At 37.4% G+C, this 21,165-nt stretch overlaps 1 protein-coding gene and 2 long non-coding RNA genes across 4 annotated transcripts; 2 read left to right on the top strand and 1 right to left on the bottom strand.

Annotated features, from left to right (window-relative positions):
• Nucleotides 1-792: 792 nt before the first annotated feature.
• On the bottom strand, nt 793-4,661 carry LOC147511177 (uncharacterized). The gene is made up of 2 exons (XR_015219227.1): nt 1,325-4,661; nt 793-1,220 (listed from the first exon to the last, which is right to left on the bottom strand). It is a non-coding gene; the product is annotated as an uncharacterized LOC147511177 (long non-coding RNA).
• An 88-nt stretch (nt 4,662-4,749) lies between these two features.
• RD22 (BURP domain-containing protein) lies at nt 4,750-7,496 on the top strand. 2 transcript variants are annotated; one of them, XM_086602953.1, is made up of 3 exons: nt 4,750-4,887; nt 5,400-5,505; nt 6,219-7,496. In XM_086602953.1, exons 2-3 carry the CDS (start codon nt 5,472-5,474, stop codon nt 7,274-7,276), a joined length of 1,092 nt encoding a protein of 363 aa, XP_086459079.1. In that variant the 5' UTR covers nt 4,750-4,887; nt 5,400-5,471; the 3' UTR covers nt 7,277-7,496. The 2 variants fall into 2 exon arrangements, with proteins under 2 accessions (XP_086459079.1, XP_086459078.1); XM_086602952.1 differs by lacking the exon at nt 4,750-4,887 and adding an exon at nt 5,030-5,246.
• Nucleotides 7,497-13,477: 5,981 nt separating this feature from the next.
• On the top strand, nt 13,478-14,345 carry LOC147511175 (uncharacterized). Its single transcript, XR_015217477.1, has 3 exons — nt 13,478-13,585; nt 13,713-13,787; nt 14,325-14,345. It is a non-coding gene; the product is annotated as an uncharacterized LOC147511175 (long non-coding RNA).
• The last annotated feature ends 6,820 nt before the right edge of the window (nt 14,346-21,165 follow it).

Below are 21,165 nucleotides of genomic sequence, written 5' to 3'. Positions count from 1 at the left end.
GAACTTCCTCACATGCTAGTCATTAGTTGGTAGAGATTGCCATGAATGATTAGGGATTAGAACGACCAATTCTTATCATAAGAACGTAAGAATTAGATTACGACAATCTATGCTAGTTTATTAAGTTGGATTCAAGGTGGATTCAATCCCCCCTAATTCTTTATCTAGATTCAAAACTTAGCATTTCGTAGTTGAAGTATTCGTATCTTGTTAGTTGAATTCACATCGTAGTATAAATTCCCACCATTACTCTCACTAACTTTGGCTAGGACTGATAATAGTATAAAACATTGAATGCTAAAGAACTAGGAGTGGAACGAATCTTTTACTCCACTCTATTTCGATAGAATCAAGAGTAGAAATCTTTGATAAACATCACACGTAAAGTCTAGTTTTAGTTTTACTTGCATTTAGTTTCATCGATTATTTATTAGTAGAACTATTCAATTTTATGTTTATCACTTTCTTAATGTAAAACTTTTGTTTGATTGGTAGAATGATTAAAACTTGCTTTGTAACTTGTTTGTTTAGATTAAAACATGAATGAAATTGGTTTTTGAAAAGGTATCTAAATCACCAAGTTGTCTCCATTTGAACTTGTCAAATGAACACAACTTGGATGTGGGTTGTGAATGAAATGAACTAACAATGAAAACAAGGTTGAATGACTTGAAATAACTTTTGTAGAGAATAAAAACTTGTTAGAAACTTTGATTGAAGAACTTTGTAATCAAACTTGGATTGAAAGGAACATGAAGAACAACAATGGAAATTAAGATAAAACAAATAAAATAAAATAAAAAGACTTGAAATTAAATGACTTATATGTAAATTTAGGTTACACTACTCCTAACAAACCAAATGGTTTGGACCCTAAAACATTGGATACCTAATTCTCTACATTTCTTTGGTTTATATAGGACACCAATTACATATTTGCCCCTTCTTCTAGAAACACCTTAAGGATAAGATTAAGCTTTGTGGGCTTTTGACTTAAGCCCATATAATTGAATTCTTGATTTGGCTTTAAGTATTCGAGTCCATAGCTTTTAGCTTTGAGTCCTCGAGTCTTCAGCTTTTAGTCCTGAGTCCTTGAGAGTTGACTTTGACTTTTCGGCACTTTTGCTCCTAAACTGGAATCTTTCTAAGCAACGTCAATAACAATCATTTTTGCGCTAAAATGCACGTTTTAGGAATATACGTCATAAATGGCTTGTATCCTGCAAAAAGTAGCAAAAGCTGTAAGTTGTCTATTCATTAAGCATAAGAATGGCATAATTTAAGCATTATAAAGGTAATAAAATGTACATTTGGGAGGTGTTACCTCCGAGAAGCTTTATCGATATCGATCATCAAATTGAACTGGAACCGGAGGCCAAACCACCTGCTAAAGCACCATATCAAATGAGTCCTCTAGAACTTGCAGAACTTCGGAAGCAAATCAAGGAACTATTGGATGCAGGATTTATCCGACCGTCAAAATCTCTATATGGTGCTCCCGTACTATTTCAGAAGAAACATGATGGCTCCTTGCGGTTATGTGTGGACTATAAAGCCCTTAACAAAGTGTCGGTCAAGAACAAGTACCTCATACCGTTGATAGCAGATCTTCTCGACCAGCTTCAACCAACTCAGTACTTCACCAAGTTAGATCTCAGCATCAAGTTCGTGTTGTTATGGAGGATGTACACAAGACTACATGATCCACCAGATATGGAGCATATGAGTTCCTAGTCATGTCATTCGGCCTGACCAATGCTCCTACCACTGTCTGTACACTCATGAATGAACTCTTCCGCAAGTACCTAGACAAGTTCGTGGTGATATACTTGGATGACATCGTTATCTACAGTTCCTCCATGGAAGAGCATGTCCAGCATGTTGGTTTGGTTCTCCAGATCCTCAGGGAGAATCAATTGTATGTCAAGATGGAGAAATGCTCTTTCGCTCAAAAGGAAATCAAGTTCCTCGTTCATGTCATTGGGAGAGGAAGTATTAGTATGGATAAAGACAAGGTTCGTACCATCGAAGAATGGAAACCTCCTACTTCAGCATCTCAACTAAGATCCTTCCTTGGTCTTGTGAATTACTGTCGTAAGTTCATCAAGGATTATTCCAAACGTTCAACGCCTCTAACTAATCTACTGAAGAAAGACCGATCGTGATCTTGGCCAGAGCCTTGCAATAAGGGTTTTGAAGATCTTAAACATGCAGTGATGACTAATCTAGTTTTCGCACTGCCATATGTCAACAAACTGTTTGAAATTCAGATTGACACCTCAAATTTTGCTCTTGGAGGAGTACTACTCCAAGAAGAACATTTGATTGATTATGAGAGTCGGAAAGTTAATGACACAGAACGTCATTACACTACATAGGAAAAGGAGCTTCTCGCCATTATACATTGTCTTCGTGTTTGGTGACACTATGTATTTGGATCACTAGTCTTGGTCAAGACTAATAATTTTGTTGCCAGTCACTTCATGAGTCAGAAAGCCCTATCTCCAACGCAAGACCGATGGCAAAAATACTTGGGTGAATATCATATAGTGCTAGAGTACTATCCGAGTCGAATCAACAATGTTGTGGATGCTCTCAGCCGCAAAGCAGAATTTGTGGCCATACAAGCTAACCACCAAAGTTTAGCCTCTTCTGTAAACAATGATCTCATTTGTCGCATAATTTACATCAAGGATCCTCAAGCACAAATACTCTTTTATCTAGTAAAGAGTGGCAAGACCCATTGTTTTTGGATGATGGACGACTTATTATACACCACATGGACTCGCCTCTATGTCCCCAACAATGGTGGTCTGCGCAAAGATCTCATCAAGGAGTGTCACGATTCTCTATGGACTAGGCATCCTGGTTGGCACCACACCTTGGCACTTTTAGAACGTGGTTACTTCTGCCCAAGATGCACGACACCATCTAGGATTATGTTCACACATGTCTAATATGCCAACAGAGCAAAGTGGAGACACACAAGCCGATTGGCCTCTTACAACCTCTACCCGTACCTACTCGTCCTTGGGAGAGTGTATCTATGGATTACATCACCAGGCTTCCAGTGGGGATAACTATGGTACTATCTTAGTAGTTGTCATTGATAGGTTTTCCAAGTATGCAACCGCACAGCTATTTATCAAGCACATTGTCAAGTACTGGGGTGTACCAAGCAACATTGTCACTGATAGAGATAGATGGTAGATTCACAGGAAAATTCTAGATCGAATTGTTCAAGCTTCTAGGTTCTCATCTCAACTTCTCCACCAGCAACCACCCTCAGAGTGATGGTTAGACAGAAAGATTCAACTCCATGCTAGAAGAGTATTTACGCCACTTCATTGGTACCAACAAGTCAGCGTGAGTACAACTACTTGATGTGGCACAATTTTGCTTCAACCTTCAAAAGAGCTCAGCCACCAACAAGAGCCCTTTTGAACTCATCACATGATAACAACCACTAGCTAGCACCTCACATGGTCGTTAGCGGGTACAAAACGCCAGCCTTAGAGCTTTCCAGCTTGCCAAGGAATGGCAGACCAATGTAGATCTCACCAAAGCCTATCTGAAGAAAGACGCACACAGGATGAAGAAGTTTGCAGATCAGAACCACCGCCTAGATCCTTTTCCAAGTATGTGACCAAGTCCTCCTCAAGACAGATCAAATCCGCCACTTCAACAGAGTAGACATAGCTCACAAAGGACTTTTACAATGCTATGTTGGACCAGTCACCATTCTGAACCGTATTGGCCAAGTCTCCTACAAGCTCCAACTACCACATTGGCTCAGAAAAATGTACCCATTATATTCCATGCTAGCTATTTGAAGGTGTACCATGCAGACAAGGACGATCCAAGAAGAAGCATCACCACCAGAAGATTCAAGCATGCCACCATCAAGCCAGATAGAAAGATCGAGGAGATTCTAGCTGCCATAACAATCACCCAAGCATTAGGAGATAAGTCGTAGTTGGAGTATCTTGTCAAGTGGAAATATTTGCCACTTTCAGAAGCCAGTTGGGAACCAGTTTCCACTCTCACCTCATTCAAGCATAAGATGGAAGAGTTCAAGGACAACAACGCGACGATGACGTCTGCGCATTAAGTGGGGGAGAGTGTAATGGATGTACAATTGTAATAGTCATGTAATGTGTATATATATGTCAACTATATGTCAAAACTAGAGTCTGAACCATTCCAAATGACATTAGGCAGATATATGCCGTTTTGGAGGTTCAAACCTTCTCACATGCTCCCAAATTCATTTCCATCTTTTAGTATGTTTCAAGACACCCAAAATAGAGTGGTCGAACATACAAATTGGAGCATCGAGTTGGGAGTTATGCCTAGTTGAAGTTTCAACCTGGTTCAATGTTCCCTTTTGATTGTATATAAAAAATAGTTTTGACATATATGTAGGGGAATAGCAACCATCATCTACAACCAAGACTCTCGCTTGCCACAATTGTACTGTTGATTACTCGAATGAAAGTTAGTTGATGTCTTCTTATGAACTGTTGCCTTCTTATGAACTACTTCCACTCACTACGTACAATTGTGATCTGATTACTGTTTACTCAAACACCACTAGCTCGCACTGCTCCGTCAAATAACAAGCTTGCTTGGAACAAGTTACGTCCAAGTGCTGCACGACACACACTACATCCAAGCGTGTCCGTGACACTACGCCCTCTGATGTATTTAATCATGATCTTGTCTCAACTCTCAAGATGACCACAAATATGAATGACTAGTTTTTAAACCAAGAAGTCACGTCAAGTCCTTGGTTACTCCTTAGATCCCTGGTTCTAAATTTAACACGCCATTAACAACCTTCCTAAAATTTTGAAGTAATGGGGGAATCCCATCAAAAGATCTGAAGTAAGTAAGCATGTCAGTTTTTGGGTTGCACACTTCACCCCCTTGATTTCAACTTCAAAACCAACACCCTTTTTTTGCTCATTTTTAATTGACATCATCAAAACTAGACTTCTTGCATCTCTCCACATGTACAACTAGTAGCATTGAATGAATTTGAACCAGGGGTAGTTGTGCATATTAATCAATTCATTCTGATAGATGTTGTGCATTGCTTTTAGAGTTTTAGACTTAATAATATCTCTATAAATTGAGGATCCACTCCACTCATTCCACTAAAATTAACATTCTTCTCTTTCTTGAAGTATCATTTCAAAGTAACCATGGGGTCAAGTTTACTACCTATATTTGCTATTCTTTTGGTAAGTTCATATATATATATATATTTTTGCGCAAAAGTTGTCCAAGAACTTTTGAAGCAACAAGGATGGTTTAGTAGTTCAGGGAAGATTTTTTTATATGTACGTGTAAATTTGCTTATTGTTGAATTGACTTGGTTTAAGTGGTTGTTGCAGATTGCAGTGGTAGTCAGCCATGCTGCTCTACCTTCGGAGGTTTACTGGGACAAAGTGCTGCCTAACACTCCAATGCCAAAAGCAGTTCGAGAGCTTTTACGTCCTGGTTTGTTTTAACACCCAAGCCATTTTCTTTTGTTTATTTGTTAATAAGGTTTGCACTTGATTGCATCACCATTAAGCCAAAATCCTTAACCGAATAATCTCAAACCAAGCTCCTGTCATGGCCGAACCGGCAAATCACTGAACTAATTGGAAGGGAGAATTCCAAATAATACTACGCACTACAATTTCTATGAACTCCACCCACAACAAGACTTAGAGCAAATTTGTCACACCCTTAATTATGTAACTATTCAACTGTACTTAAATGCTCGTGTCTAGACTTTGTTGCACCACGTAAGCTAACAACTAGGTTATATCTCTACTTTAAGTCAGTGGCAATGGACCAATGGTATGACTGGCTTTGCTATGCGGCCTAATAAGGTTAAGGTTTGAATGTGAATATGCACGCACTTTTTCTGAAAGTTTTAATTAGCTAATTTTCTCTAACATAACCAACCTGACCATACGTCCATACATCCTCTTCCCCTGATTCAAGTGTTAAATGATTTTGGGAATCTTAGGTCGCCACTCTTATTAAAAGAGTATTCAGCTGATCTTGTATTAAATATGGTTAATAAGCCATTATATATGCTTTTCATGCAATTCTCATGAAAATTGTACCATATCTATCGCACAAGTTATCACTTTAGTATATTAATACAATAGCTAGTTACTTGTATAAGCTCTTATATTTTGTAGAAATTGAAATTTCAGATCTGGAAGAAGAGAAGAGCACCTCTGTTAATGTAGGGAAGGCTGGTGTAGCCGTTGATAGCACGAAGCCTGGCAAATCAGGTACTAATGTTAACGTCGGGAAGGGCGGTGTAGCTGTCAATACTGGGAAGCCCGGTGGAAAAGGTACATCTGTCACTGTTGGAGGCAAGAGTGGAGTAAATGTAAACACTAAAGGCAAGAATGGTGGTGGTACCAGTGTAAACGTTGGTGGTCGTAAAGGTGGTGTTGATGTTAGCACTGGAAAGCCTGGAGGCGGGACTACTGTCAACGTTGGTAAGGGTGGTGTAGATGTAAATACAGGCCATAAAGGAAAGCCTGTTGTGGTCAGAGCCGGTGATTTCGACTACTTGTATGCTGCATCAGAAGATCAGCTTCATTCTGACCCTAGCGTAGCTCTCTTCTTCCTTGAGAAAGACTTGAAATCTGGCACAAAAATGAACCTACACTTCACCAGAACTACAAATGGAGCCAGGTTTCTACCACGCAAAGTCGCCAAAGCTATTCCCTTGTCATCTAACGAATTTCCTGAAGTCTTGAAGCAATTTTCAGTTGAGCCCCGATCGATGGAAGCCGAGGCAATGAAGCAGACAGTTAAAGAGTGTGAGGAGCCTGCCCAAGAAGAAGAGGAAAAGAGTTGTGCAACATCTTTGGAATCTATGGTCGATTTCAGTACATCCAAGCTGGGGAAACATGTTCAGCCCATGTCAACTGAGATAGACAAGCAAGAGACACCGAAACAGAAATACATCATTGCGCCAGGAGTGAAGAAGATGGGTGGTGAAAACTCTGTTGTTTGCCACAAACAGACTTATGCATATGCAGTCTTCTATTGCCACAAAACAAAGTCAACAGAGGCATACAAAGTTCCATTGGTTGGAGCTGATGGTACAAAAGCCACAGCAGTCGCAGTGTGCCATACAGATACCTCGAAATGGAACCCAAAGCACTTGGCCTTCCAAGTTCTCAAGGTTAAGCCGGGAACTGTACCAATTTGCCACTTCCTTCCTGAGGATCATATTGTTTGGACTTCCAACTAGATTTTTAAAAGTCTTCTGTGAAGTTCTAGTGTTTGTTCCTCGCAAACTAGATGTTGCGCTAGTACCATGATTTACCACCATTAGCACCAGTTTAAGTGTTGTTGTTTGTACTACCGTCATATAGTTGCTCGGTAAATGTATAGGTAAAAGCTAATGGGAAATTATGTTGCCCATAATATTACTTAATTAATAATCAATATTTCTCTTTTTATGTTTGTAATCTTATTTTCAATTTCCATCCATAGTTACATAAACAAAAATTTGAATCCATAGTTACATAAACAAAAATTTGATTACAACTTAACAACGACCATAAAAATAAGAAGTCTACTACTGTAATAAAAAATCAGTTCTCTCAGTGTTATCATTCTATAATAGCTAGACAAACAAATTTCTCTAACACAGATAAGATGGTTATACTAAGGGAATTTCCAATGGGGGTTCTAGGCAGTATTGAATGTAAAATTTAGACCACTAATCTGAAAAAAGCAAGTGGAAAATTCTCATATTCAGTTACCAAAAAAAACTCCGGCGTTGGTTCAAGGGACGTCTCAACAATTGTTTGATTTTTCAAGTATTTTCTTCCCAGTGATATTAAAAATTGCAAGGATGAAATCTGATTTTCTTTAATTTTTCGAATTTCTAACTTTTGTTGCTCGGCTTCATGGAATTAGATGCAAATGTGCAAGTTTTAATTTGGAAACCTTTACACAAAGTTTTGTCCAAATTTGTAGTTTTGGTGATACGGAAAGTGAGTGCGAAAGAGAGAGAGGTGTTAGTGAGATCGGAGTGGGATTTAAGCGAGCTTGTAACTTTGGGATTTTGATTTTGAGAGAAAATACGATGGAAACAGAATTTTTGGAAGATCTTTAAACAACTTATATTGATTTGCTTAAAACATAGAAGGGTAATATCATCAATCTATTAAAAGAACATGGGTAAAATAGTCAAAACAAAAACCTCTAAGAGATTTAAAGATCTCTATCTAATAAAAAGCAATGGTCTGGGGCAGAGGCCTCCATCCAATGGTTGTCATTATCTTTTACCAAGTTGTGACATAGCATAATCAGCCGCTCCTAAGAAGTGCTTCCTTACATCCAATACTCGGATCTACTGGATCTTCTTTCTTCATATTCTTCGAGCAAAACATCTATGCCCTATTCTTTCCCCGCCACTCACTCCCCATTTTTAAGAGCTGCTCACCAACTGCGGTCGGAGCACCAACCACCAGTAGCGTTTCTTAGCAGAAGGGATCTCTAAATCGAAGAAGGCGAAGCCAGCAAGAGTGGGCTCAAAAAGTTCTATCACCTTAGTTACTTACCACTTTCAGAGGCAACTCTGCTCGCACAGAGAAATCAGACGCACAAAGGAATTTCCTCAAAAGGTTAATACCTGATTGCGCCACTTTTTTTTTTCCAGAGCTCACTCTCAATGGCTGAAGTAAAGAATACCTTTAATAACAACAGGAACCAAACTTCCAAACTTTATCGAAGTCAATGTCTACCAAACTCCAAAAAATAAAATGTTTTTTTTTTCCTTTCTTTTACTTTTATATACATGTGCTCCACCCTCCACAACCCCACTACTTTTATATATGTGGTCCTTTCGGCTTATAGGCTCCTCCCACTTACAATGTTGACTTGTACAAGATTCAAAAATCACCAGGATTTTTATAGAAACTTCTGTCCTTCAAAAATGCATGAGGATATTGGATTGTCTTCCAAATGCTCTTCTTTGGGGTCCACCTTCTTTTAAACTCGAACAAATGGCAGTGATTTTTTGTCTAGCTTGAAGATTGGATTGACTTTTGAGTATAGTAATCAAAGTTGTACTATATGTATGCTGAAATGTTAAATATGTATGTATCCCTTATAGAGTGGACTTCCAACTAATAATTATACGGAAAATATTCTTTAACGTAATGCGTGATTATTTTGTTTTCCTAATTTATTTTGTTTTACCAAACCTGTTCAACCCTTTGTAGTTTGGGACTTCAGCTCATTATACTCACCAGTTCTCCAAAAAGTCTCATGGGCGTATAGGAGCTAGAGTTGGCCTGGAAGGTAAGCAAGGAAACCTTTTAGATAAATTATGTTTGGATATGGCTTAACCTTTAAATGGTCAACATTTATGTTAGTTCTCCTAAAGTTTGAAATGTATTTTTTTTGTCTTTGGTTAAAAAAAATGAAACTTTGAGTTGGAGAAAAGCAAAATAAGAGCAGATGACACCCTGAATAGTGTCCCGTATGTAGTTATATGTTTTTAGTACTCAATTTAGTCATATTTTAAATGTGTTAATTCTATTGTTTTAAAATATAGGGGCCGAGTTAGATGTCACTCAATTAATCTAGGTAAAACTCTTTCTTTCTTATGGAGGGAAAATCAAATTTCTACCAGAAGCGATGTGACAGTTGAAATTTAAAACACTACACCATAATAGGATATTTGCAACACACACCTTTTTTGCTTTGCAACGGTTATTTACCGTTAGTAAGTTGCCAACGCTATATAAGCGTTAGCAATGTTGTAAAACGTTACTTTATTTTGGTGAATTTCCGGAATTAATTACTAACGCTTGAAAATCGTTTGAGAAGCGTTACAAATCCAAAAAACCAAAACAACATCGAAATTTCGGTATATAGAAAACCTCTCATTCTCTCTCACAACCGCTAGGTTAGGGTTTTCTTATCTTTGCTGGTTCTGATCGATTCAACAAAGACTCCAGAGAGGGATTACGTACTTAAATTTTCTGCTTTGGAGATCTACAATGAAACTGTCATAAACTTGTTGAATCGAGATTCTAGCCCTCTTCGGCTTTTGGATGATCCTGAGGTATTTTGGAAGATGATTTTACTAATACGTAGTTTTAACGAGTGTTTTTTGTATAAGTCGTCTGAGTTTGAAGTTCATTTTTTGAATGCAGAAAAGGGTCATCGTAGAAAAACAAATTTAAGAAGTAGCTAAAGACTTTCAAGATTTGAGGAACTTAATTGCAATTTGTGAAGGTGACCATGTTTTTGTAGTTAATTTTATCAAGAGCTGCTCACTTCTATCATCTACTTGACTTTACCCGGCACATCCGTAGGACTCTCTGCACTTATCAACCATTCTTTGAGACATTTTTTTTGTCCAAGTAAAAAATACGAAATAGACCAATTATTGTCTTTTAATTGAAAGTGGAATGTCGTATTAGATTAGTGAGACCATTTAATTGGATCAATTGTTGTCATTATCGTATATAGTAGTAGACTCATTCCATTGATGATCGATGGTTATGGTTTTTGGACGAAAGTGGAATACTTTATTAGATTAGTGAGACCATTTAATTGCATCAAATGTTGTCATTATCTTAAAGTAGTATACTCATTCCATTGATGATCGATGGTCATGTATTTTGGATTTTTTGCTACATTGCATGACAAATACACAATTGCACTCTGCTTTTGTGTGTGTGTGTGTTATTTAGCTGATGTCCTTTAATAAGTATCTACTCGCATTTTGTTTTTCAATTTCCAGCTCAAAGGCAAGTGGGGGAAACTGCACAAAATCATAAATGCTCAAGGTCGCATCAGATAATTAAGCTGGTGAGTTATATTAATAAAATCTATGGATGAGGTCTCACGTGCATCATGCTTCATTTGAAATCATATTTTGGTGTATGCCTCTAGTAGTCTAGTAAACCTTGACACCCTAACATCACCATATACATATATAGTTTTGAGTAAGCCAACCCGAGGTTAACACTTTTTAACATCTTTGCTTTCTCCTTTTTCAGACGTGACTCTGCGAATACTCGTGCTCTGTGAAATCTTATACCGGTATTCCCTCTTCTTCTTCTCCTTACGTGGTTGTCTTTGTTTTTTTTGGGGTTAAAGACTTAAAGTAACCCTTTCTTTGTTTTTTCTCTGGAGTTGATTATGTCTCATCAACTATCCACGTTTTTGCAGAATCTAGTGGACCTTGCAGGAAGTGAACGTGCCTTGCAAACGAAGGTGGTTGGTATTAGGCTCATGGAAGGTTCTCATATTAACCGCAGCTTGCTAACACTGACGACTATCATTAGGAAACTCAGGTCAGTGAATGTCTAAACTTAATAGATCAAGTTGTAATATACTTTGTTTTATTAAAGGTACACTATGTCAAAACAGAATTTTTCAGAAATTTCACATTCCCCTGACTGAAGAGATCATTCAAATAAATCTTCCGCACATTGTGCCTCTACATTTGATCAAGTTAAATTTCTTAACACTTTCAATTTGTCTCGCCCGTCTTCTCCATTTATTTCCGAGTTGGTATTTTCATACTTCTGTGGAATCGTGGTTCCAAATTTCAGTAGAAGACGAAGCATCGCGAGGGTCTAGAGCTCCATGGTCCAAGAAGCGTGGGATCAAATCACGTTTCACAATGGATCAAGGTAGAACTAATAATTTCGATTTAATGGCATCTAAATACTTGCGACTCATATGATGCTTGTTCTTGGAACTACTACATATCTTATATACACTCTAATATAGTGGTTAGAGTTACAACACACAACTTACTAGACCCACATTTTTACACCTCCTACATGCAACAGATATAGACACGCACACTCACATACACAAAATATAGAAATGCTAACACCGTTTTCGCAGTAGAGTCACAATCCAAACTATTGTCCTCTTCATAATTCTGCAAATTGTTTGTTCATTATTATCAAGGATTATCACAAAGTTTTAGTAGGCTCGTTTTCGATCTTTTGAATGTCTTTTTTTAATCCTTTATAATAATAGCGAAATCTTGGTTCCCCTTTTGCAGTTACGCCATTGTAAAACTTCAAATACAAACTTTTTTTTTTTTTTTGGAGGGTGTTCTAGTATCTACTGCCACCTCTTCTCTTCTATTCACCTTCTTCTTCTCATTTTACTATTAACTTATTATAATAAAAGACATGTTGCTTTGTTATCAAGTCTACATATTTCTATCCTTGTTTAGGTTTGATCAACGATCCATTACTTCAGTGAAACATTCAACGATGTGGTTGGAAGCCCTTATTATGTTGTTGATCAAGTATGTGATGTTTGGAGTCTTTGGGGTAATCATATACATATTATTAATTGGGGTCCCTTCATTTTGGGATGGTAAGTTTCGCGGATTTGCATATCTTGCCTTACCTATTTGTATGGATTGCTAAGTTCTAACTTGTAAAATTTGGAAGCCCTATTAAGACACCGCAACTTATTTTCTTGGAACGCGTTTTCCGTGTGCGTAAAACGAGGCGAGGGGATATTTGAACAGGTTTTAAAAGGGGAGCTTGACTTTGTATCAGATCCATGGCCTAGTATCTCTGAAAGTGCAAAAGATTTGGTGAGGAAGATGCTTGTAAGAGACCCCCAAAAGCGGCTAACAGCCCATGAAGCACTCTGTAAGTGCACTTTTAGTTTTTCAAGTAATTTTGCGGCCATTTCTCCGCTTTTATAAGCTATGAATCCATGATGGATTTCTCAAAATGCACCATATATAGTTGGATGCAGGTTCTAAAGTTAATTGTGTATGGAATGTGGTCTTTACCCAAAGGTGTCTTGGTTTACGTGTCATGAGACTCGAATCTTTTGGATATTATTCCGTGGGATCATATGCAAGTATATTTTAGTGACATAAAGAATTATGTGATTATAGCTGGCATATAGTTATAATTATAAATTTCTTATAGATATTGATTTATTAATAAACGAAAAGAAATAAAAAACACCTTTGGGAAAACGCCTCAAGAAGTTCAATACTTTATTTCTAAATTCGATTTTTTTTCTTATAAAGTTTAATGAAAATTTTTCTCTTTTCAGGTATCATATTTAAGGATGAGTATGATCTTACACTCGATCGCTAAGCCGGGTTTTACTAAAACCAACATAGCTTGGAAAGGATGGAAATACAGACTTCGGAAGGTATATGATGCATATTCAACTAATGCCGAAGCGATATAAAAATATACCAAAGCATTATAAAGAAAGAAGATTGGGAAAGATTTATAGAAATTTGCTCGATGGATGAAGACAAATTAAGTGAGAAAAAAGGCAAGTCTTCTAGGAAAATATGAAGTTGCCACACATCCGGTAGACATGGATGTGCTAGGATTGAAGATGATCTGGTACTGTTTATTATTTACTAATATCTTCTAGACTTATTGCAGTAATGTTATATGCTTATGGGTTTGTTTATTCGTTTTAGATTAAGGAAAGTCCGGATGGTAAGGTCACAAGGACGCAGATATTTGTCGCTACACATACAAGCAAGGATGGTTCCTGTTTTCCAGCAGTGAAGCTTAGTCTGGTCAAGGTTTACCTTATGTATTGTTCTTTATCTGTTTTCATGTTTTACTTCGGAAGGTTCTGCTTTTACTTTTAATGAAGTCATTTGCATTTAGATTATTGTATATGATTATAATTTTTGTTTATAGGATGAAATCAAGCGGCTTGTGAGTCTTGACCCTTTCTTGGGAAATAAAGATTTAGATAATGACCCTGTGGCAAAGGTATATCCTTTTAAACCTTTAGTTTTCCCTTGCATAATAAGTAGTGGTACATGTAAATGCACGGGTCCGGCTTTTGAATGTTTAAATGAGTCCATTGTTTGGTTTCTTTCATATGGGACCTACTTGCGCACACTAGGTCTATGTGTTCAATTTCTATGATGCTTGTTGTTTGTATAGATTCTTTTTCCCATCACATGGTATATGTATCTTATCTATGCAGTTTAAGTCTTTGCTTAATCGGATATAATAGCTATAAGCTACTACACCAATCAATCTGACGTAAAAAGTTAAAAGGTGCGAGCGGGCGATAATAGCTATAAGCTATTACACCAATGAAATGAAGTTGGATTGAACTTGGGCAAATTCCCACTTCTATTCCCAAGAGAAATTGGTACTGGACCTTATAATCGATATTCGAAACATCAAAAGACAAATATGTTACTGATTCACGCTTAATTAAACTGCACAATATCTTATATGCAGTATTGTTAGGGTAATTCTTGTCTGAATTTGTTCATTTATTTGCTCTTTGGTTAGGTTTTAGGTCGTGATGGCAAGGGCCGAAGTTCGAGGATTAGAACTGGTGTTTCAAAGGCGGTTTTCCTTACAATCGAATTATTGAAGAAGAAAAGAGAAAGCGTGAAACAACATATGGAAACTTCAAACTAGTGATGCAACGACTTGATGAAGAGTCGAGGGCGCATAAGATTATGGAGGAAAAGTTGGAGGTTTATGCACGTGACCCACCTGAGTTTGAAAATATTTCGCAGGTACTTATGTAATATGTCTAGCTCTTCACTTCAAGTTCAAGAAATATGTCCATGTGCATGAGTTGGAGTTTGAATTTGGATCAAACATTTTGACATGAAGAGCTTGCCTTTTTGCTAGCTTGTCTATCTGTTGTTATCAAAATTGCTCTTGGATCTTTACCAAACACTTCCTGATTATATACTAGGGCATGAATTAGAAACCTTGATTAACAAAAGATACATTGAAATTCTAGAGCAACAAGGATCAAGAGAAATATCCTTCAAGTTGCTTTTTGTTTTTAATAAAGAAAACATATAAACTATTATGCCATGAAAGTCATGTACAAAGCTATATTACATTACTCTTTCTTGGTAACAATATATAAATGCTGTATACATATTTAAGTGTAAATGGCATTGCCCGCATCTTCTTTAGTATGAAAGGACGACATGACCTATAGAATGCGTCCTAAATTTTTAGGTGCAGCTTGGTGGGTTCAAACACTGGTAATTACCGAGGCAGGTTGCTTGTATGTAGGAATGTCATTGGCATCCACATATCCGACTTCTCGGGACCAAAAGATAGATCATCGTAATCCGCCAATGGCAAATGCAAGTATTTAAGATCATATCTACATTGACAACTAAATTCAGTATAAATATAATCATAACTACTCTGAAGTGGTAGTATCTAGTAGTTGTTAATCAAGCTTACTTGCGCAGGTCCAGTCCTACTAAACTACTCTGGGTTTCTATAACCGACATGAGCTGTGTTACTCGAACACATATATCAGATACACTCTCGTTTGGAGTTCCATGGTCGCATGCTACACATATCATCTCCCCGATATAGTACTCATATACTATATTGATTTAAATAGATAGAGCATTGTTATGAAATATATAGCTTATGTGAATTGTTTTTTGCATTCATGAATACTCTTATATGTTTTAGGCAAGATGTCGTTCACCGTTGTTGATGAAGAATCAGATGTTATGCCATTCGGACGATGTCTATTAAAGAACTTCAAGGGAATCTAGCCTGTTGAACTTGGAAGTGTGTCTAGTGATTTTACTTCCAGATTCATATAGTATCACAAGTTGATCGACATCTTTGATTATACTACCGAAGTTGTATATTGGGAAGGAACACTTGGCGCGATGTTTCAATCGGCGATACAATCAAATGGCCCAAGACTTTTGTTGAGCCCATTTGATAAAGGTTGATTAACTTTTATGTGTAGCCAATTTTCTTTTGGATATTTTGTACACTTGAAGATCATATGAAGTGTAGGAAAAACTCAATGTTAAAGTTATATTCTAGAATATTTTGGTGTTTTGAAGAATGAATGGAGTGTATATTTTGAGATGTTTGTTTAAATATGGAAATGAGATGTTTGTTTCAATATAGAACAAGTAATATTAATTTTGCAGGTTAAGTGCGTCCTAATAAAATGGGGCAGGTTTAGTTGGTTGCTACAAAATATGAGATTTTTTTTTTATTTGCAATCCATCAGCAACGGTTTATAACCGTTACAAATTTAAAAACGTTGCTAAAATTTTGTACAAAACAGGCATAAACAAGCGTTACAAATAATATTTGCAACGCTTAAAAACCGTTGGAAAGTTTTTCTTGCAACGGTTAATAAGTGTTGGAAATTTCAATTTGCAACGGTTAATAACCGTTGGAAATTTTTGTTTGCAACGCTTATTAACCGTTGCAAAAAATTTCCAACACTTTACCCACGCCATATTTGTAACGCTTAAAAAGCGTTGCGAAAATTATTAGCAACGGTTTTTTGCCGTTGCAAATAGCCTGTTATGGTGTAGTGAAAGCAGGAGAGAAACAGTAATTCCTAATGGGTCAGGTTATGATGAAGCAAGTAACTTACATGGGATATTGATGGACTTTTCCTGAAAAATTTGCCCAAGCTTATGCCCAAGTGCCAACTAGCCTACATTAATTGAACTTACAACCGGTGGAGTCCAGGTGCTCTGTTCTATATAAGTTAAGAAGCTTACCCTATGGAGGAATGTGACCGTGGGTTTGGATAGGGGCCACAGTAATTCCACTCTACTCCTTGGGGGGTGTGTCATGGTGGAGACATAGGTGTGAACACTATTCGATTGCAATATAAGAGATGATGGTTATGAACAAGAAAATTCTTTTCGTTTATCTATGATTGTTCCGGATAGAACATGTGCTAAGAGCATCTCTAGATGGTAGTATAACCTGTCAAATTCTTCATATTTGAAGAAAAAATTCGGAATTTCTCGGAATTCCATCTCTAGGTGGCCTCATTCATGGTCACATAACCTGTTTGTTCGCATTCTTGTTCGCAAATCTGGAGGTTTGGATGCGGATGCGGAGCGACAATAGTAATGTTGCGCGCCAGTACTAATGTCACCCCAAGTTTTTTTTGACTTTGACCAACACCACGCACTAGTAGTACTGGCGCGTGCCACTACTAATGTCGCACAAGTTATTTTTTTTTACTTTTTCAATTTGGTGCGACAGTGGGAATGTCGCGTGAGTTTTTTTTTCTTAACTTGGGGGCGACAGTGGTAATGTCGCTTGATCTTTGATAGCGGGCGATTTAATAATGTCGGAGTGGTCATCTCCAATGAATTTTTGCGACCATTTTAATTTGCGACCACTTAGAGTTGGTCGAAATTTGCTACCAGATTCTGTGGTCGCATTCTTCAAATTTGAAGAGTATGCTACCACCACCTAGAGATGCTCTAATCAATTTACTGATTTAGTGTGTTTTTAAGTTGCCTTTAGGTAGGGCAATGAATCGGGTCAGGTTTGACCCGAATCTGACCCAACCGAATAGTTCGGGTTCGGTCGATTTTTATATCCGTTTACTTATTCGGGTCGGGTTTGGATTCGGGTATGTCGGATTCAGATTCGGATATATTTTTTGGGCTTTTTTTGAATTTTTAGTGTTATCCGATCGGGTTGGTCGGATTCGGATATTAAATTTCGGATATAATCGGGTTCGGATATTATGAAACTATTCGGATTCGGTTATAGCCATATCCAACCCGATCCCTGCCCTACCTTTAGGTCTTGATGAAGCTGATCAAGTACATAATCACTCCTGCTTTGTCTTTTTTTTAGGCACCATTTTTTGTTGCAGATTTGACTTTCAATGGTATGTTATCCCTTCCTATCCTTTTATGTTTGTTTCTACAGGTTTTATTGAGTATCTAGCTATTTCTATTTGTTTCTACAGGATCCCATAGATAAGGGTAAACGTCCAATGGACCCTTATAAGGACCCTTACAAGAAAAACAATAATTATGTTCCAGTTCAAGATGGACTCTACCTTCAGCCACCTACTCCTCAACGACCTACTCGCTCCCAGGTATTACTATCAACAATATACATTATTGATAACTTATATTAACATACTTTGAGTTACCCAAATTATCTTAACACTCTTATTGGTTTCACATCACATTTTTGAACTCTCTTTCAAATATGTATAGCTTCCTACGCGACCAATTCTTGACAAAGGAAAACGCCCTATGGACTCCTTTAAGGAACCTTCAAACCAAAACAAACATGTCTTTGTTGCCCCCCAAGATAGGCTTAATCTCCAACCGCCTCTTGACTTCCAGGTATTTCTTGCTTGCATTGTCTTATGCTAAGTTGCATTGCCTTATTTATTTTTCTACATTGTTGCTTATGTATATTGCATTGTCTTATTTCTTCTTTTGCTTTATAAATGTGCAGCACCTATCAGATAGTGTTCCTCTATCTCATCTCCTGCCATCCAGTTCTCATGTAAGATGAGCTTTAATTAAAATGTAATGCTATAATTGCTCATGCATTGTCCAAAAGGTGTTTTTGTACACTATAATTGTAGTAAATTCACTGCCATTTAATGCATGTTTATATGTATACTATTTACCTACTAACTGTGTTGCATGTGGTCATCCATCTATTCATTTATAATTTGCTTTTGTTTTTGGGTCTTTGATCACTTATTATCCTTGACTACTTTATTCATATATTTCCATTCCACTAATACTAACTGCCATATTTGCTATTCGGTTGATTATGCTTATAATTAGGTGTAGATAACAAATAGAATGCTAGGACAGCATGCTCGAAGGGAAAGAGAAAGGAGCACTAAACTAATGGGCAACTCAAACTTCATCATCCAAGGTGCACAAGTAGTCACACGTCATGTCATTGACCACCAACTGATGGGTTCAACATTGAATGGTTCTCATTCACTTCCACAGACTCCACTTCAAACACTTCTCCCGCCATCCGATTCTCATGTAAGATGAGCTGTAATTAAAATAATACTATGATTGCTCATGCATTGTCCAAAAGGTGTTTCTGTACACTATAATTATAATAAATTCACTACCATTTAATGCTTGCTTATATGTATAATATTTACCCACCAACTGTGTTGCATGTGGTCATCCATCTATTCATTTATAATTTGCTTTTGAGTCTTCGATCACTTATTACCCTTCACTACTTTCTTCATATCTTTACATTTTACGTTTTCTAATTTTAATACTAACTGCCATCTTTGCTATTATCCATGCATTCCTCTTTCTCCCAATCTATTCGGTTGATTATACTTATAATTAGGTGCAGATAACAAATAAAATACTAGGACATCGTGCTTGAAGGGAAAGAGAAAGGAGCACTAAACTAATTGGCAGCACAAACTTCACCATCCAAGGTGCATAAGGTTCAACATTGAATGCCTCTCATTCACTTCCACAAACTCCACTTCAAGCTGACAAGTATCAAACACATAATAGTCCAGTTACACCTCATGCAACACCATACCGACGTCTTTCTTCTTCAAAGTCTCTTTGGAAATCTCTATCATTCCTTAATCCTGTAAGGCTATTTACGCTCCCCGAAGAACGTGTCACATCAAGTACCCATGCTGATTCATCGGATCAAAACACACGTGAGTAGTTCACTTAGCGGTTTTCTTTAATCAAAATCTATATATAACTCACATGTGCAAGTTTCATTGCAGTACATGTATCTTTTCTTCTTCCTCATCCTTACCTCATGCAATTCCACATTCAACCAATGAGAACTTTGTACCAACACCGTCTCACCAAAATGCAAGGTTAGTACGTGGTTTATTACATTTTTCTCTTGGTTCTTTGTGGTTTGGTTACCATAAGATCCTACCTAACATCACAAGTTTCTTTGCAGTATGCGTAACTGCAGGTCTTCTACCTCATCCTTTGTCCATCCAATATCACATTCGACAAATGTAGCTTCTGCATCATCATCAACTAACCGAAATTCGTAGTATACTTCTTCACACTTATTGAAATTGGAATACCAAAAAAATGGCACCTTTGTCTAAATATATACAATTATTTCTCTTGTAGACAACAACCATTTGGGGATCCTGTTCAATATTGTGAGGAGGTTCACAATAATGGTTTTGACCGTCCAACTTCTGCTAATAATGCTAACATAAGTGATGATGAAGACGAAGTTGACAATATTGTTTCTAACCATCTGATTGAACAAGGAAGACACTCCTTGGGGAGAATGGATGTTCAGTGTCCATTTTGTAGTGCACTCCATTGGATGGATGAACGACTAAAAGATTCATCATTATCACGTCCTCGATTTGGGACTTGTTGTTCGCAAGGGAAAGTAAAATTGCCTCCACTACGGCCATTGCCTCTAGCCCTTAAAGCTTTATATGATGGAAATGATCGTAAGTCAAAGTCATTTCGGAAGTACATAAGACAATATAACCAAGCTTTCGCATTTACGAGCCTTGGAGGAAATGAGTGTGTGTTTACTGGACGAGGTCCAAGGCCTTTTACTATACATGGTCAGTTGCATCATAGAACTGGAGCTCTAATTCTTGACATTGGGCGGCATCCAACTTACTCTCAGCTTTACATATATGACCCCAGTGTTGCATTGGATATACGTCAACTTCGTAATCCCCGTTTGAACACAAATGTTCTGAAGATAATTCATGCAACTATGCTCCAGTATAATTGCTTCTCTGCTACTTTTTGCCATGCATACGATGTTCTTAGATCTGCCTCTCTTCAACATGGTGAGAACTTCAATGTACCTGTTATTTGCATTACAGTACTACTAGAGACAGACGTCGTTACAACTTGCCAACCGCAGATGAGATTGCTTTCATTTTACCTGGGGATGGCAGCGAGCGGGATAATATGCGGGATATTGTGATATATCTTAAAGGAGGGCAAGAATTCATGTAGATCAGTGAATGTCACCCAGCTTACTTGCCTTTGCATTATGTGTTAATGTTTCCTTATGGAGAGTTTGGGTGGTCACCTGATATGAGGCGTTCAAACACTAATGACCGATTGACATAGATGGATTTCTACTCTTATCGGATGTTTGAACACCCTGGAGAATATTCTGCAATCTTACGCGGGCACAAACTGTTTCAAGAGTTTTTGGTGGATGGATGGGCAGCGACTGAACAGAACAAAATGAGATATTATAGGCTACAGCAAGACAAACTTCGGGTTGAACTTTATCAAGGTATCACTGATGTTGCAACTGAAGCTTTCGACCCAAACTAGATTGGAAGACGAGTAGTCTTACCAGCATCTTGTGTCGGCAGTCC

This window comes from Coptis chinensis, chromosome 3 (assembly GCF_015680905.1).
Source record: "Coptis chinensis isolate HL-2020 chromosome 3, ASM1568090v1, whole genome shotgun sequence".
NCBI classification, from domain to species: domain Eukaryota; kingdom Viridiplantae; phylum Streptophyta; class Magnoliopsida; order Ranunculales; family Ranunculaceae; genus Coptis; species Coptis chinensis.
The sequence above is the reverse complement of the archived record's forward strand: the minus strand, read 5'-3'. Positions and strand labels throughout refer to the sequence as shown.

Excerpts from the sequence above, each read along its gene's own strand:
- RD22 (XM_086602952.1), top strand. The coding sequence starts at position 5,208 with ATGGGGTCAAGTTTACTACCTATATTTGCTATTCTTTTG. Across the intron at positions 5,247-5,399 it reads CTATATTTGCTATTCTTTTG|ATTGCAGTGGTAGTCAGCCA; the intron begins GTAAGTTCATAT and ends TGGTTGTTGCAG. Across the intron at positions 5,506-6,218 it reads TCGAGAGCTTTTACGTCCTG|ATCTGGAAGAAGAGAAGAGC; the intron begins GTTTGTTTTAAC and ends TTGAAATTTCAG.